The sequence below is a fragment of the Cibotium barometz genome, chromosome 17 (genome assembly GCF_041138505.1).
Source record: "Cibotium barometz isolate CiBa-2024 chromosome 17, ASM4113850v1, whole genome shotgun sequence".
NCBI classification, from domain to species: domain Eukaryota; kingdom Viridiplantae; phylum Streptophyta; class Polypodiopsida; order Cyatheales; family Cibotiaceae; genus Cibotium; species Cibotium barometz.
Genome location: NC_141062.1, coordinates 55,250,593 through 55,266,643, shown reverse-complemented (window position 1 = coordinate 55,266,643; position 16,051 = coordinate 55,250,593). Strand labels below are relative to the sequence as shown.

General features: G+C 40.4%; 1 protein-coding gene across 1 annotated transcript in view; it reads right to left on the bottom strand.

Moving 5' to 3' along the window:
* Positions 1-771: 771 nt before the first annotated feature.
* Positions 772-16,051, bottom strand: part of LOC147630192 (uncharacterized) — a 41,539-nt gene continuing 26,259 nt past the window's right edge. The window contains exon 4 of the mRNA XM_086810940.1: positions 772-1,963. Coding sequence (XP_086667066.1) covers positions 803-1,963 — 1,161 coding nt within the window. The 3' untranslated portion in view covers positions 772-802. The remainder of the gene's footprint in view (positions 1,964-16,051) is intronic.

Genomic DNA, 16,051 nt, shown 5'->3' with positions numbered 1-16,051 from the left:
TACAGGAGTCACTACTATAGTCGCTTAAGCGACGTATCATAGCGACGCTTGTAGCGACGGCTCGACACGTCGCTTAAGTGACGCTTTTGGGTCGCTCCTGTCGTCGCTACGAGTCCATGGACTAGTAGTGAGAGTACTTTTTTAGACACTCTTATGGAAGTTTATTACTTACCTTTGTACACCTTGGTGTGCTTTGTCAAAGAAAAAGAAACTAAGTGTTGAAAACTTGAAATTTTACTCCTAGCTGTCTACATTTTAATCTAAATTTGCCATTAACAAATATTCATGACATGTGTACGATCATCCTAGCAAGGTCAATGACACTCATGACGTGTAGGATCATGCTTGCCCTTGCTACTACCATATAATATATTTGATCTTCCTCACATTTGCCTTCTTTTACTAATACAAATTTTTATAATGGGTTATACGTCAGATTTCTTTTTTCTCCCTGGTCGATTTTTCTTTTAAAAAAATCCATACATCAATCCTGTTTTTAATTAAACTTCTAAAAATCTTCGGTCAAATTTTCAAGGGTTCTTCTAATACAAATTTCAAGCAAATTTCTCAACACGAGCGCGCGTCCCTCTCTCTCTCACACACACTCACACACGCACAACGGAAGAAGCAGGTTATGCACAGCAATATTGCATCACTAAATCTCATGTTTCATCACTTGAAATTGAAGCCGTCGACGAGACATAATTGTGCACTGGGGAGAACGTCGACCACAACCTGAAAAGCGGCGGAAGAAGTATTTCCACTGAAGGAAACCATGCAACGGAGGCCATGATTCAAAATTTCATTCAAATGCCTTTGAGACGGTTAGCATTTCGAAGAGGTCAACCTCCCGTACTGATGCATGAGGTGGTGATTGTCTCCCTTTAGTTGCAAGTGTTGCCCACTTTAACTGTGTGCTGTTAGGATGATCAGACGCTAAACTATCAGATTGTTTCGGAGAGAATGTGTTTATCTCTTCCAAAGAAGCAATCCATTTTCTAAGGTTGCCTGTTTGCTCACCTGCAACAATGTCCTGGATCAACCCAGATAAACTCACCCGAGAGCCTGCGTGATTCTCTTCCTCGAATTGCAAGTCCAGCATATTCTCACTGTTGTATAATGAGCCATTGTTTTTGCTACCTCCCAATGTGGCCCAGTGATCTCCAGTTTGAGTACTCCAATTATCCGTCTGTGACTCTAATAAAGCTGGTTTCTTGATCATTAGTGCTGGAAATCCATCCTTATTAATCAGCAAATTAGAATCTTCAACACAATCCACATGATTAAATGCTGCTGCAGGGACCCGTACTTCTCCATTAGTACAAAAAAAGTACAGGCTCTGATCTGCATGAAGAGGTGAATCGAGTCCACTAGCTGATTTCAAGCTCCCAGACGATTTGGTTGCAATTATTTGCTCATTATAAGCCAGCTCTTGATTCCGGTCAACCTTTGTGGTTACACCACCTTGTAAAAGCTCGCATGCAGAAGTATCTAAACCTGTGCCCTGATTAATGTGGGATAAACTTTCTACAATCATGTGATGAGCCTGGCTGTATAATAGACTGCTTTGGGCACTAAGCAATCTCTGATTAGAGCTCAAATCCAGGCTAATATCTGTATCTCCAAGACTGATGCTGGATGGATTTGGCTTACGAAGGCACTGCTCAATTAGGGCACAGGTAGTGTTGCTTCTTTTGGCAGTACTGTTGTGCTTTTGAGCCTCAGCTTGCAGGATGTATTCGCGCAAGATGTTTCTTGGAGCGTCCATGTGATCTGCGCCGTCCATGGTACCCCTTCTGGATTTGCGACGAGTGTCTTTCCTGCGCTTGGTGGCATTCCACATGTTCTTGATGTTGTTCTCCGTCCGGCCCGGGATGAGCTTGGCAATGGCTGCCCATTTGCTCCCCATCTTACGATGCAACCTGATCAACATCTCCTCCTCTTCCCCACTCCAACCTTCGCGCTGCAGTGCCGTCTTATTACTGGTAAGCCCCTCTCTCTCTCTCTCTCTCTCTCTCTCTCACACACACACACACATACACACACAAGCAGTTAACAGGTTCTTAGTACGTTTAGGATCATTCCTTGCATTTGATTCATTTGATTCCAGTGGAGTCATTTGGATTGGCTATCACACTAATAGAGCACACTCTCTCTCTCGCTGACTCCCTCTCTCTCTCTCTCTCTCTCTCTCTCTCTCTCTATATATATATATATATATATATATATATATATATATATATATATAGTAGCACATAAGAAAGAAAAGGTAGATTAGTGAAATCAAAAGACACGGGCCTCTATTCTAACCTCTGTCCGCTTGTCTCCGTAAGAAAAGAAAAATTAGGTATAGTTTACATAGTTTTATAAGTTTATATATCATCTCATGGAAGTGTACTACTAACACCCATATTGAAAGTGAAGACTTTAATCAAAATACTGAAGATTTTAATCCAAACACGACAAGTCCATGCCCCAAACACGACAAGCCCGCCATGGGTGAATGCATAGAGATGAAAAATAAAAGGGCATCAAAAGAGAAGATTTGTGATTGATGATAAGGTGTGGAACATTGCAAAATTGAGTAAGGTGTGGAAATTGATTGACGTAAAAAAAGAGATGAATTTTTACACCAACTAGACTAGTGAAGGAGTTGATCATTAACTATGGGATGAGGAGAGCGATGCCTTGAAATGTTATTGTGCACATTTGAGTCATAATCATTGCGCAAATTATTATTTATAAGCTTTCATTCTACGTTGCAATCGTCTACCTTGGATTTATATTTATCATCACCTAGGGGTTCCACCTTAGGGGTAGTAGGATAGAGGGTTTTTTAAATACCCATTGCCCCAACTAGCCCCTAAAAAAAATGAAGTTAATAACACAACCCTAAGAGGAATTATAATGAAAGAGGTAGTAGCATGCAATAGCTTGGCCAATCAATTTTTACCTTACATAAGCTTTAAAAAGCTTATATTCATACAAGCTGAAGTACTCTTTAACCTTCTCAAAGGAAAGAAAGAAAGGCGGTTTTCACAAAAGCAAAAGGGAATTCACCAAGTGGATAACGAGGTTTTTTTTCTTTGACAATTTTCGACTCTTAAGAAGACTTTTTCAACAAGCTATTAATTGGATTAGTTCGGCATCAAGGAGTTATCTTCTACATTGGATGTGTTTCTTGGGCAATATTTTTGAGCTTTTGAAGATTACCGGAATCATATCTTTTTGTTGATTATACAACAACAAAATTCTTTCTATTATTTATCTTTCGACATATGAGCTTCCGACTTCTTACAAATTGCGGGTGAAAGCCAAGTATTGTTATTATTTCAACAAATTTTCACTTCTATATTTTAAAATTTGCAACCTTTATGTTTCCACATCTCTCTTTCATCATGAATTCTCAACCCCCAACCATTCTAGAGTAACGTCAATCACTTCAAAACCATATTCTTGTTGAGAAGAAGTTGAGGATGGATCTAGAACATAAATTATCCCACAAAAAGACGGATAGACATGTCAGTGATGGATCTTTAGACTCCGATGGGTGACCAAATTCAGAGAACTGTACAAGCTACTCTTTGAGCTCGAGAGTCTACAAAAGAAAAGAAGATTAGTCGTAAACCTTTTACTTTTCAAAATTTTGATGGCAAAAAGGATGCTCACACCATACTTGCTTGGCTCAATCAATTGGACGATTATTTTTAGGGAGAGAAATTCTCTAAGAAGGAAAAAATCAAATGTGCTACCAATCACTTGGTGGACAATGCAACATTATGGTGGAATGTCATACCTATCCTTGGTATCCTATACCACCAAGAGGTATGTCTTCAATCTAGCAGCAGATAGCTCTAGTATGAAATGGCAAGAGAATAAATACCATGCTCTACACAAGAGAACATCCCTTGAGAGTGTCCCATGCTCCTATTATATAGGAGTGCTCTCAAGTGACTCTTTACCCTCCATTTCCATGTGTGACCCTTGGTTGTTTGACCCTAACCCCAACCCTGGTTAGGTCTAACCCTTGTCCCACACTAGAGCATGTTTCCATGATCCCATGCTCACATACCTAGGGTGGGTTAGCCTCTTGGTTTATGCACATAATATGATGCTAAAATTTATGAGTAGGGATAATCTCACATGTTTCAAATGCAAAGAAAAGGAACACACAAAGAAATTATGTCCTTTGAATGGAGCTGCAACACCTTTGGCACCTGGGCAAAAGGCGGGACCGAAGAAGTCTATACCAAAGAAATCTTTGCATATTATAGAACTTCAAGGTAAATATTTTGAAGTCAATATTACACATCTTGAAGGAAGCGAATGTCCAGATTATACTTTCAGTAAGGACGTTTTTGGTCCAAACGAATTATTTTGTATTTACGGAACAATAAATGGACATTAGGTTCATATATTGTTTGATCCCAGTAGTACTCATAATTTTATTGACAACATTGTGGTACAGAGGATAAAACTGGAAACCAGTCAGAATGATCACATGTATAAGATCAGGAGGGTTGGAGGACAAGTCCAATTCTAGGACAAGAAGGTGTCAAAGCTACCACTATAGACATCTAGCTAGTTGTACTCAGAAAGACTTGATTTTCATGTCCATAAGCTTGGGTCATGTAGACATCATTTTAGGGATGGAATGGTTTCATTGAGAAAATAAAGATTTTTTTGTTGACTAGATTAAACATTTGATGTCTATCGGTCACAATGGAAACCTTGTTACTCTTAAGGGAAACATTGTTGTACCCAAGGAAACTTTCATTAATGAGCTTGAGTTAATGGAAAACCTTTTTAACTATGAACTTTTCCAATTGGTTATAGATCCAGTGTCATCATGTGTTCATTTTAATGTCAATACTGTTTCTTTAGATGTTTGGCAAAGTAAAGTGTTAAATTCCATTAAGAGAAAATTTCAAGATGTATTTCCTGATGAGCTATCTCACGGATTACCCTCCTAAACGAGAGTTGGACCACAAAATTGAGCTAGTATCGGCTAAAATACTTGTTAGTATTCCTTCGTATCGGCTTAACCATACTACTGAGGAAGATGAGGTAGCCAAGCAACTAGCTGAATACTTGAGGATGGTCGGATTAGACCAAGTAAGTCTTCGTGAGGTGCACCAGTTCTCCTGGTTAAGAAAAAAGATCAAGGTGCCTGGCGGATGTGTATTGATTACAAATGTCTTAACAAGGTTACAATTAAAAATAAATACCCATTACCTAGATCAGACGATCTTATTGATAGGTTGCAAGGAGCTAAGTATTTCACAAAGCTTGACTTGCGAACTGGTTATCATTAGATCCGTATTACAGAGGAAGATGTTTCTAAAACTGCTTTTAGGACACATTACGGCCATGAATTTTGAGTGTTACCCTTTGATCTCACTAATGCACTAGCAACTTTCCAACAGACGATGAATGATTTATTTTGGGATTTGTTAGAAAAATGCGTGGTGGTTTTCTTAGATGACATTTTGATATAGAGTAAAACTTTGGCTGAGCGCATGAGGATCATCTTAAAGAGGTTCTAGGAAAGCTCAGGAAGGAGAAACTGTATTGTAAGTTATCTAAGTGTGATTTCTTCAAGAAGGAATTGTTATACTTGGGTCATAAAATCTCTCAAGATGGCTTAAGTATAGATTTGGATCGAATCCAAAAGGTTTTGAAATGGCCAATTTTGCATAAAATCAAGCAGTTGAGATTATCTCTTAGGTTTCGTGGTGTTTCTTCGAAAATCTGTGAGGGATTATTCGAAGTTGATAGTGCTTTTTACCAATCTTCTTATGGGAGTCCAATTCTTCGATTGAGTGGAATGAGAAGCTACATGGAACTTTTGATACTTTGAAAAATAAAGTTCGAGATGCTTCTGTGTTGGCCTTATCGAATCCTAGCATGTCTTACGTCGTTGAGACTGATGCTAGTGATTTTGCGATAGGCGAAGCTTTCTAGGATGGGAAGCCTATGGCCTTCGAGAGAGTAAGAAACACAATCAGGGATTTTATATTCACGTGATCACAAAATTTTTCTTGTTAATAACATGTGTGAACATGTTATTAACATGTTCACATGTTAACATGTTCACAAAAAAGCCGGTGGCAAGCGACCTGGTAACCGGGAAAAATCCCGCCGGGCTTTTGATATACCCCGGCGGGCCCGCCGGCCTTATGCTTTACCTGGCGGGCCCCGGCGGGGTCGTCACATATCCCGGCGGGGTACATTTTTCTATATATATGGGCCCGGGGGGCCCTTTGGGATTTCATTGCTGACAGCATACACAGGTAATAAAAACTTGTGTGTGTGTGTTTGTGTGTGTGTTTGTGTATGTGGGTGTGTTCGTGCGGGCAGCCGCCCACTGTCGCAATGCGCGGCAAGATGTGGGTGGTCCGCCACACGAGGGATGTGTGTGTGGGTGAGTTCGTGCGGGCAGCCGCCCATTGTCGCAATGCGCGGCAGGATTTGGGTGGCCCGCCACACGACTGGTGTGTGTGTGTAAGGCCATTCTTCGGAATGGTGCTTACCCTGGGGCACTTAGTCGGTAACGCGGCTAGTCTGTGTCCTATGGTAAGTATGGCACGCCGTAGCGGTACTAGTCGGTAACGCGGCAAGCATAGTATCATTATGGCGATGTCACCTTCCCTTCCCTTCCCTTTGTCAAATGCGGACATATGGTCGGTAACGCGGCCAGTGTGTGTTCGTATCCTATTGGTATTCCCATAGAATCGGGCGGCATTTTGTCGTTAACACGGCAAGTTGGTGTCGTCCGCTAGTGCATAAAATGTTTTTTGCATATTGCGGCATTTGATCGTTAACGCGGTCGAAAAAGTGTCGTAAATTTGCTTGTGTATTTCGGCATATGATCGTTAACGCGGTCGAATAAATGTCATAAATTTGTTTGATTTGACTTGTATTGTTTTTATTGTGTTTGATCCATGCGATACTTGGTTGCTAACGCGGCATTAGTATTTCATGGATCAAAGTTTACATCATATTGTCTAACCGTTTTATTTTATAATATCGTGATTCGTAACTCGAAAAATATGAATCTCTCTCTTCTTACCCCCCTCTCTCTCATGATACACTTCACAACTCTTTCTCTATCTCTCTCATGATTCACTTCACAACACGATAGATGTGTAGATAATGATTTTTTTTCTCTCTTAAAATATACATACTTCTTAATAATTTCTTTTTTCTCCCTCTATTTACTTAAAAATTAAAACAATACATTATTTTTCTCTTTAGGAACTCCCAAAAACATTAAAAATGTGATTTAATGTTTCTTCTCTCTATCTGTCACAACTCTCTCTTCCTCTCCTCTCTCTCTCTCTCTCTCTCATGATACACTTCACAATTCTCTCTCTCTCTCTCGCAATGATACACTTCACAACTCTTTCTCTCTCTCTCTCATGATACACTTCACATCTCTCTCTATCACGATAGGTATGTAGATGAGGAGTGCTTTAGGATTACAAAACATTATTTTTCTCTCTTTAGGAACTCACAAAACTATAAAAAATATCATTTAATGTTTCCTCTCTCTATCTGTCACACCTCTCTCTCTTCCTCCCCCTCTCTCTCTCTCTCTCATTCGATAATGTATACACTTCGTAAGTAATAATGCGCTTGTTGCGGTTGTCTCACGTTCGATAATGTATTGCATGATGTTGAGTTCAGTAATGTTTGATATATTCTGTTTTTGTTTGTTCATTGATAAGTAATGATACACTTATTGCTGTTTTCTCACGTTTGATGATGTATTGGATGATATTGAGTTCATTAAAATTATTTGATATTCCGTTTTTGTATGAACATTGACGATATTGATATACTTGTTGTTGTTCTCTCACGTTTGATATTTTGTTTTTTTATGTTTAGTGTTATTTGCTAGATTTACGAAGACGATCAACATGCTTACTCCCGAAGAGCGCAAAATTGTTCTGCGAGCAATTCGCGTTGAAGCGGTCATCACAGTATCACAATGTACTGATGATGTCGTCAAGAAGATCAACGAGTTTGAGATACTCATGCGAGATCTCATAGACCAAATATGGGAAAATGCACAGCGGCGGCTTCGAAGCGGAGGCAACGCTGAGCTGCTGGATAGACAGAAGATAGCAGATTTCAACCATCAGCACATAACACGAACCATTTTGGGGAGCATGCGAGTAGCGTGCAGTGATCTTCGAGATGCTGCCCCGCCTGAAGCCAACATGCAACGTCTACAGTTATGGGACGTTGTATGGAGCGAGCAGAGGGCCAAGAGCAAGCGCATGAAGGCGTTGGATGCAGAGTCCCTCCCGAAAAGAGTGCGAATTGCCCAAGACGTCGCTGCAACGTCCAGTCAGGCAGATGCAAGTGGTACAGGTGTCATTAATCGTACCATCTACAATTCTATGTGCACACATCTTATTGGCATCCCGCACGAAGCTCTTCACGAAGGACGAACAATAGGCTCCGGTGTGTTTGGAACAGTAAAAGAGTATGCAATTAAAGGCATATCATTTTTACCGGAGCACATCACTTTTTGCGGAAAGTACTACAAAGGAGAAGGCAGCGCGAAGTTCGAGAGCTTCCAGGCAGAGCAGGGTATGCAAGTGCTACATCCATCGATTGTCCGATGCATTGCCTTTACAAAAGAGGCTCCTTGGATCACAATTTTCTCGTACTTTAATGGCGGCGCTCTTGGTGATACTCTACTGAAGGTTCCCTTCAGATTCAGTGAGTTCACCAGAGCCATTTTTCGTTTGGATCGAGGATGGAGACAACCGCCGCCTGATAATATCCCTTTAGGTCATCTAGAACTTTCAAAAATAAAAGAGGTAGTAATAAACATGCCACATATTATGCATGCCCTGGTGGAAGGTGTAGCGGCAGCGCATATGGCAGGTATTGTACATACCGACCTACATCCTTTTAATGTAGTGTTGGATTATACAAAAGAGCTAAAGCCACGCATAGGTATTATCGATTGGGGATTGCTGATGAGAGCGCCCAAAAAACGGGTGTCTCTCAATTTTGTTTATGAAGCAGACAAGAACCCCGAGAAGGTGGCACAGGCAGTCTCCCACGCAGACAGAGAGCGAAATAAACGGCCGTGGATAGCCCCAGAGCTTTATGATCCATTTTTGGCAGATGCATACACTCTTGCATCTGATGTTTTTGCCTTGGGATATTTATTACAAACTTTATATGACTTTTGGAAGAAAGTGCAAGAGTTGTGGATGGATAATAGTTCCCATGACAAAGTTACCATGGATACTATTATTCATAGAGTCAAAAATTGGATGTTTCTGCCTAATCGCGATGAGCGAAAATCAATTTTGCAAGTAGTTGAATTTTTTAGGTCACTAAATACTGACCCTACGAGGGCACAACGTCCTCTTGTAGAGCTATCGGTGGCATTCACCCCGACTTTGTAATGATACAGTATCAAGAGATGAAGTTTCAGGAATTTGAGAATTTGATGTGTCCAATGTTTCAAAATTTTGTTTCTCTTCAAAATTTATTGTGTCCAATGTTTCAAAATTTTGTTTCTCTCTTCATTGGGTCTTTGCAATATCTCTCTCCTCTTCTGGTGTTTAAGTTTATGTTTTCTCTTTAAAATTTGATGTGCGAGCATTGTTTGAAGTGTTTTTGGAGTCAAGTGGATATTTCTCATCGAGTCTTTGCAATACATATCTCCTCTCGTTGTGTTTGACTTCAAGATTTTGAGAGCAATGGTCAATTTATCTTACGTTGATCTTTACAGTTCATTAAAATCCTAATGTCGTTTACGTTCATGCAGATATGGAGCAAGCGCAAGCGAACGAGCATCAGGAGTTAGCCAAGAAGGCATACGAGAGAATGAAGGCCCTTGCACATGGCCTGACAGCCCGCGAAGCTACAAGAACAGCGTGCAGATTATTGAAATGGACAAATCCAACTTATGCCCAATGGAAAGACATAAACAAACGGGTAACCACAGAGATGATAAAGGCAATATGGCCATGTCCAGATGGCGAGATAAAGAAGGGAAGATGGAAGATTTCTCGTTGCACTAACAATGATATCAAAACTAATGCCGAGCGCATTTTCTTGGAGGTGTACGGCCGTCCTCTCCATAACGCCGACGCTCCACTGTATTTTGCTAAAATGCTATATGCTCACTTTGTACTGGAAACTCCAGTGGACTTCGCCTCCAGAGAGGCCACTGTCAACACCCACGACATACGTGAAGAGACAGTTACATTCACAAGAGAAGAACTTGCTCTTATGGTGGAGGGCGCCGGACTGGAGCTAAACCAGGTCAAAGAAAGCTTAGGGGCACAGCTAGCAGAGAAGGAGAAAGAAGCTGACCGATTAACTCAAGCGTCAACTCCTCCCCCGGCCAATAGAGGAATTCAAGAGCAGCTAACAAAGATCAGCCAAGACGTGCAGAGCATCTCTTCACGTATTGCTCCTGTGCGCCAAGGAAATCACATCTCTCATTTTTTGATACATCCTGATCTTGTGGGAGTTTCTGCTGAGGCTACAAGTTCCTCCACCCCCCAATGTCCTGTATGTTACAAAGTATTCGATGGGTGGAGCGGCCAGTATATACTACCATGTGGACACTACTACCACTTAATATGTTTAGTGAGACAAATGCAAAATACTTCCACATGTGCATTGTGCAGTGTCCCAATAAATCAAGGTATTTATACAGTGTTCGGCATGGCTAGCGAATATAAACCACCAGGACCTTTAGATGCAACTCCTAGTGCAATTCGCAATTTATTTCAAGATGAGAGCTAAGAAAAACAAATTCTACTTTTGTATTGATAATTTCTCCAAATATGATCATTTGTACAAGTACTTTTTATTAAATTAATGAAGTGACTTCTTCCTCCATGTCAGTATCTTGCTCCAAAATTCTTTCACCGTTTACTCTCTCGTCTGCTAAATTAAGCTCATCTAAGTCAATGTCTAAATTGTCTTCTATCTCAAGGGTGGTGCACAACGTACATCCAACATCAAAGTTCTCGTCTACATCTTCACAATTGTACATCCATCTGGGCATATCTTCTTCATACTCTTCGCTTTCGATGTCTCGCAAGATCTTTTCATTGCAGTACATGTAAACAAGTTTATCTGCTCGATCCGCAAGAAGTCGATTGCGAATAGTACTATGAATATATTTATACATGCTCCAGTTTCTTTCTGAGCCTGAGTTTGAAGAGCACTGACTTAGAACCTTCATCGCAAGGTTGCGCAATAAAGCATAATGCTCACCACCATTCATCATCCACCACTTCCATGCAGGTTGCTCTTTAGCCATTTGTTGAACAAGGGAGTTGGAAAATAAACCCTCTTTCAATCGAAATGAGGTCATCTCCTTTATGCACTGTACACGATCATCATCATTATTATAGAAAGTGTTTACCACTTTATAAAAATCTTGCACCACCTCAACGTTGGACATCAAATCCATATTCCAATATTCAGGATCTAACATGTAAGCAGCACTGTGCAGTGGTGAATGCGCTCCAATCCATCTAGCATGAAAGTACTTCAACAGAACTTTTCTTTGTCTACTAGAGAATGGTACACGCCATTGCTTCTCCACCACTGAATGCTCTAATTTCTCAGGACACTCCAAACTCCGCTGGACAGTCCACCATTGCATCCATGCTTTTCCGAGATTAGGCGCTCTTTGATCAAGGCTTCGTACAGCATACATAACAGGCATCATTACATGGTATGCATCCATCACACTGTTCCACCAACTTCTCGTAAGCGCTGCCTTCAAGACTTTGATTTTCTCTTTCACTTTTTCAAGTTGAGTGCTCTCCCAGTCATGAAATGCCATGCATGTAAATGTTTCACAAACTGCATCTTTATTTCTAAGAAGAGACTCAAAAGTGTAAAAGTGAGTGCAAAACCTAGTCTCCGCTGGAAGCTTTAACATAACTGACATGCGAGGTCGAAACATATCCAAAACTCTCTGTCTCTTGAGCATGAATTTCACAAGCTGGCGAGCAGTGTCGACGATTGAGGCAAACCATTTGGTATCATCAGATTTATACCAATCTTTTAATACAAGATTCAAACTATGAGTATTACAGCCTACCGGAAAAATATGTGGATATTGTCGCTGTAGGATTCTGGATGCATTTTTACAATTTTTTGCATTGTCCATGACGACTTGGACTACATTTTTGGCACCCACTTCCTCTATCACAGTGCTAATAACTTGAGCAATGTAAGCCCCAGTTTTGATTGAACCAGCTGAATCCACGGCACGGATGAAAGTCTCACCTCTAGGTGAAATAACCATTACATTAATTAATGGTTTTCTTTGCACATTAGACCATCCATCACTTACTATACTACATCCAGAAAGCTCTATATTGCTAAGAATAATTCTTTGTACACGTTCTTTTACCTGCGCATAACATTTCTCTAATAGATCATTTCGCATAGCATGGTACGTAGGCGGTGAAAACCCTGGTCCAAACTCACCAATTTTCTTCCATGCTCTCTTCCAATGCTCACTGTCCACCATCATCATAGCACTCCCAGAAAAGTAAATCGCTTCAGCAAGGACGAGTTGTGCATCATCGAGTCGACCTTGACGTAGGCTTTCTTGCAATGAAGTTTGACGCATGGGTATATTTCCTACGTCAAAGTTTTGCTTGCAAGAAGATGCACTGGGTAGATTACTTTCTGGCTGCATATTGCCGTTCGGGGTACAAGTAGGCGATGTAGCGGGAGTTTGATGATTAGAAGAACAGTGTTCTTGCTGCCTTGATACATTAACGGGAGGAGTGTCATGTTTTCTTGAATCTTTCTTTTGAATTTCTTCTCTTATGCGTTTGGCCACTATAGGTGCAGAGGGGTGGGTACATGACTTTTTCTTCGGTCCGCCTAAAAAGTGTTCTCTTAGTCGAGGCGCCCCACCTGATTTTACTGCATGGCATAGCTTACACTCCCAATCTATGAATCGATCACCAACGTTAATTGCATATTGCCACTCTATCCCAGGTGCCCTTTTTTTCCTGCTATTTGAAATTTGGACTCTATTGGAGGTACCACTGGATCCAACATTGTCCTCCATCTCAACAAATAGCCTATTCAACCAAGCATATAACAATGAATACACAAATGAAAAAACAACAAATCACTCATGTATAACAAAACATACATCTGCAGACAAAGTACTTCGAAACTATCTTGACAAATACAAAAGATCATCACATAACACAAAACTATTTCAAACTATCTTGCAAGGTCTTACTACAAAACTACTTCGAAACTATCATGCACATTGCACCCCCAATGAAGGATGCCTTTTGTACCCAATTAAGGATACTTTACACAATCAAAGATCTATGCTTGCCCAATACTCTAGTATAGGACAATAGACCTTCTCTAACATTCACAAAAAAAATCAAAGATCTATGCTTGCCCAATACTCTAGTATAGGACAATAGACCCTTGTCTACTCTAAACTATATCAAGTATCAAGAACCAATACAAGCCCCTAAGCAGGACTCTTGGCTCCATCAAACCATTCATAAAGCAGAATGAGGTAGATTACGTACGTGGCTCAAATGCAAAGCTGAATGACTCCAAATTTGTCCCTAAATCTCCGCAAGTATTAGCTACGAACCACATCCTGCCCCCAGTTCAAAGAACTAAGGACGAGTGGCCCAATAGCCTTAGGAGTGCCTACAAGGAAAGACGACAGCCCCTAAAATAAGGACGTTCTTCCCAAGAGGACACTTCTAGCAACTCGAGAGCTCTACAAGTACTTTGAGGAGAGATATCACGCCCCCAAAACAAGGACTATCTTCCCAAAAGTTGTACGACGGGTGTCGGGCAGTGTTTATATACAGAATAATACCCCGCCGGTGTTTCTTGTTTTTCCCGGCGGGCCCGCCGGGCTTTTAGCTTTCCCGGCGGGCCCGCCGGGAAAACCTCATACCCCGGCGGGCCCGCCGGGAATGGTGGAAGCCCGGAGGTATTACTGGAATAGTGGGTTCCGGCAGGTCATTTCTCAGGTCGTGTGAATATACATTGTGATCACAAGTTTTAATATGTTAACAATAGGTTTTGTTAACGTGATCACGAAATTGTGAAGACGTTAATGAAATCCCTGAACACAATGATGCACAGACTACGTTTCTAATTCTGGAGAAAGAGTTGTATGCGATCATTTATGCTTTAAAGACATGGAGACAGCATCTCTATGGGTCTCAGTTTGTGTTCTTGACAGATCACCAGTATTTGCAGTACATTTATGATTAGTCGGACTTGAAAGGTAGAAAGGCTAGATGGGTTGAGTTGATGCAGGACTTTGATTTCATGATTAAATATATGAAAGATGGCTCGAATCGCATTACTGATGTGTTAAGTCAAATTCATGAAGTTCATGAACTTAGCTTCACGGAAATTACTTCTAACTTGTACGATTTACTTAGAGGAAAATACAGTACATATATTTTCTTTGAAAATAATTAGAATTTAGCAAAATCAGGGTCTAACTTTGAGGTAGATCAAAACCTGGTGAATCAAGGAAAAACCAACTAATTTTTTATTTGGAATGGTCTCTTATTTCGAAATGATAAGGTTTGTGTATCGGATATGTTGAAAATTATACTCAGGATCTTCTTTGAGTGCCATGATGCACCATCGGTAGGACATCTTGGCATACAACGAACCTTGGCTTTGGTTAGAAGGAAATTTTACTCGTCGCCAAGAATGAAAGATTTTATTTAGAGTTATGTGTCCGATGTCATCAATGTCACATAAACAAGGCTGAATGCCTTAAATCTGTTGGGTTATTACATCCTTTGGATATTTTGTCTCGAAAGTCAGAAAGTATATCCATGGATTTCATTTACGGGACTTCCACGTACCAGCAACAAGGGTCACGATGCCATTTGGGTAGTCATGGATAGATTGACAAAAATGGCTAGGTTTTTACCCACAAAGACAATAGTCAACTCGTTGGAATTGGCTTACCAATTTGTCGAGAAACTGTTTAGACCGTATGGTCTACCTTCTGATATAGTGAGCGATCAGGACTCTAAGTTCACGGCTCATTTTTGGTAGAAAGTTTTCAAGAAATTGGAAACTACTTTGAGTATGAGTTCCTTTGATCACTCACAGTCTGATGGGAAAACAGAGTGTGTGAATTAGATTTTAGAGAATATATTTTGTGCATATAACTTTGGAAAACCATCGAGTTGAAAAAAGTATCTTCCAATGATGGAATTTGCCTATAAAACAGTTCTAAGCATACGACTACTGGTTATAGTATGTTTATGCTTATGTATGGGTATCAATCCAGGGCACCTATTGATGTCAGTCTCAAGGACATTAAGCTTGATGCATTGAGGGATTTCTTGCATGACATGCCTGAAATGCTAACCCAAGTTTAGGATTCTATTAGGAGTACTCAGGATAGAGCATGGTTTTTATGTTGAATAGGGGACGTTTACCTCGGTCTCTTGAGACAGAAGCGTTGGTTTATTTGAAAGTTGCTAAAGATTCTCAGACTTTATCAACAAAAAAGTGCTCAAAATTATCTCATAGATATTCTTATTCCGAGTTATACGTCGATTGGCGTGCTTGCATATGAGCTAAAACTACCTCCACATGTCAGAGTTCATCCATCTTTCATGTCATCAAACCGAAAGAGAAGTTGGGAGGTGAGAATAACACAGTTACTCCTCACGAAGTTGCTAAGGTTAAGAATTTATATTATGTTCCATATGAATCTAAAAAGGTACTTAAAATTAGGGAAAGAAAATTTCGTAATCGCTTTTAATCCTTGAGGTTAAAATTAAGTGAAAAGATAGGGAAATCGAGGATTCGACTTGGGAGTCAGTTGAGAACGTTCAACATAGGTTTTCTTTTTTTCATTGCAAGAGTGCAATGTTTTGAGAGAGGGGAAGTATGTTATGTGCACGGCATATTATATGCATATACTAGGAGGCTAACCCGTCCCTAGGCATGTGAGCATGGGATCATGAGAACATGCTCTAGTGGCACAAGGGTTAGACCTAACCAG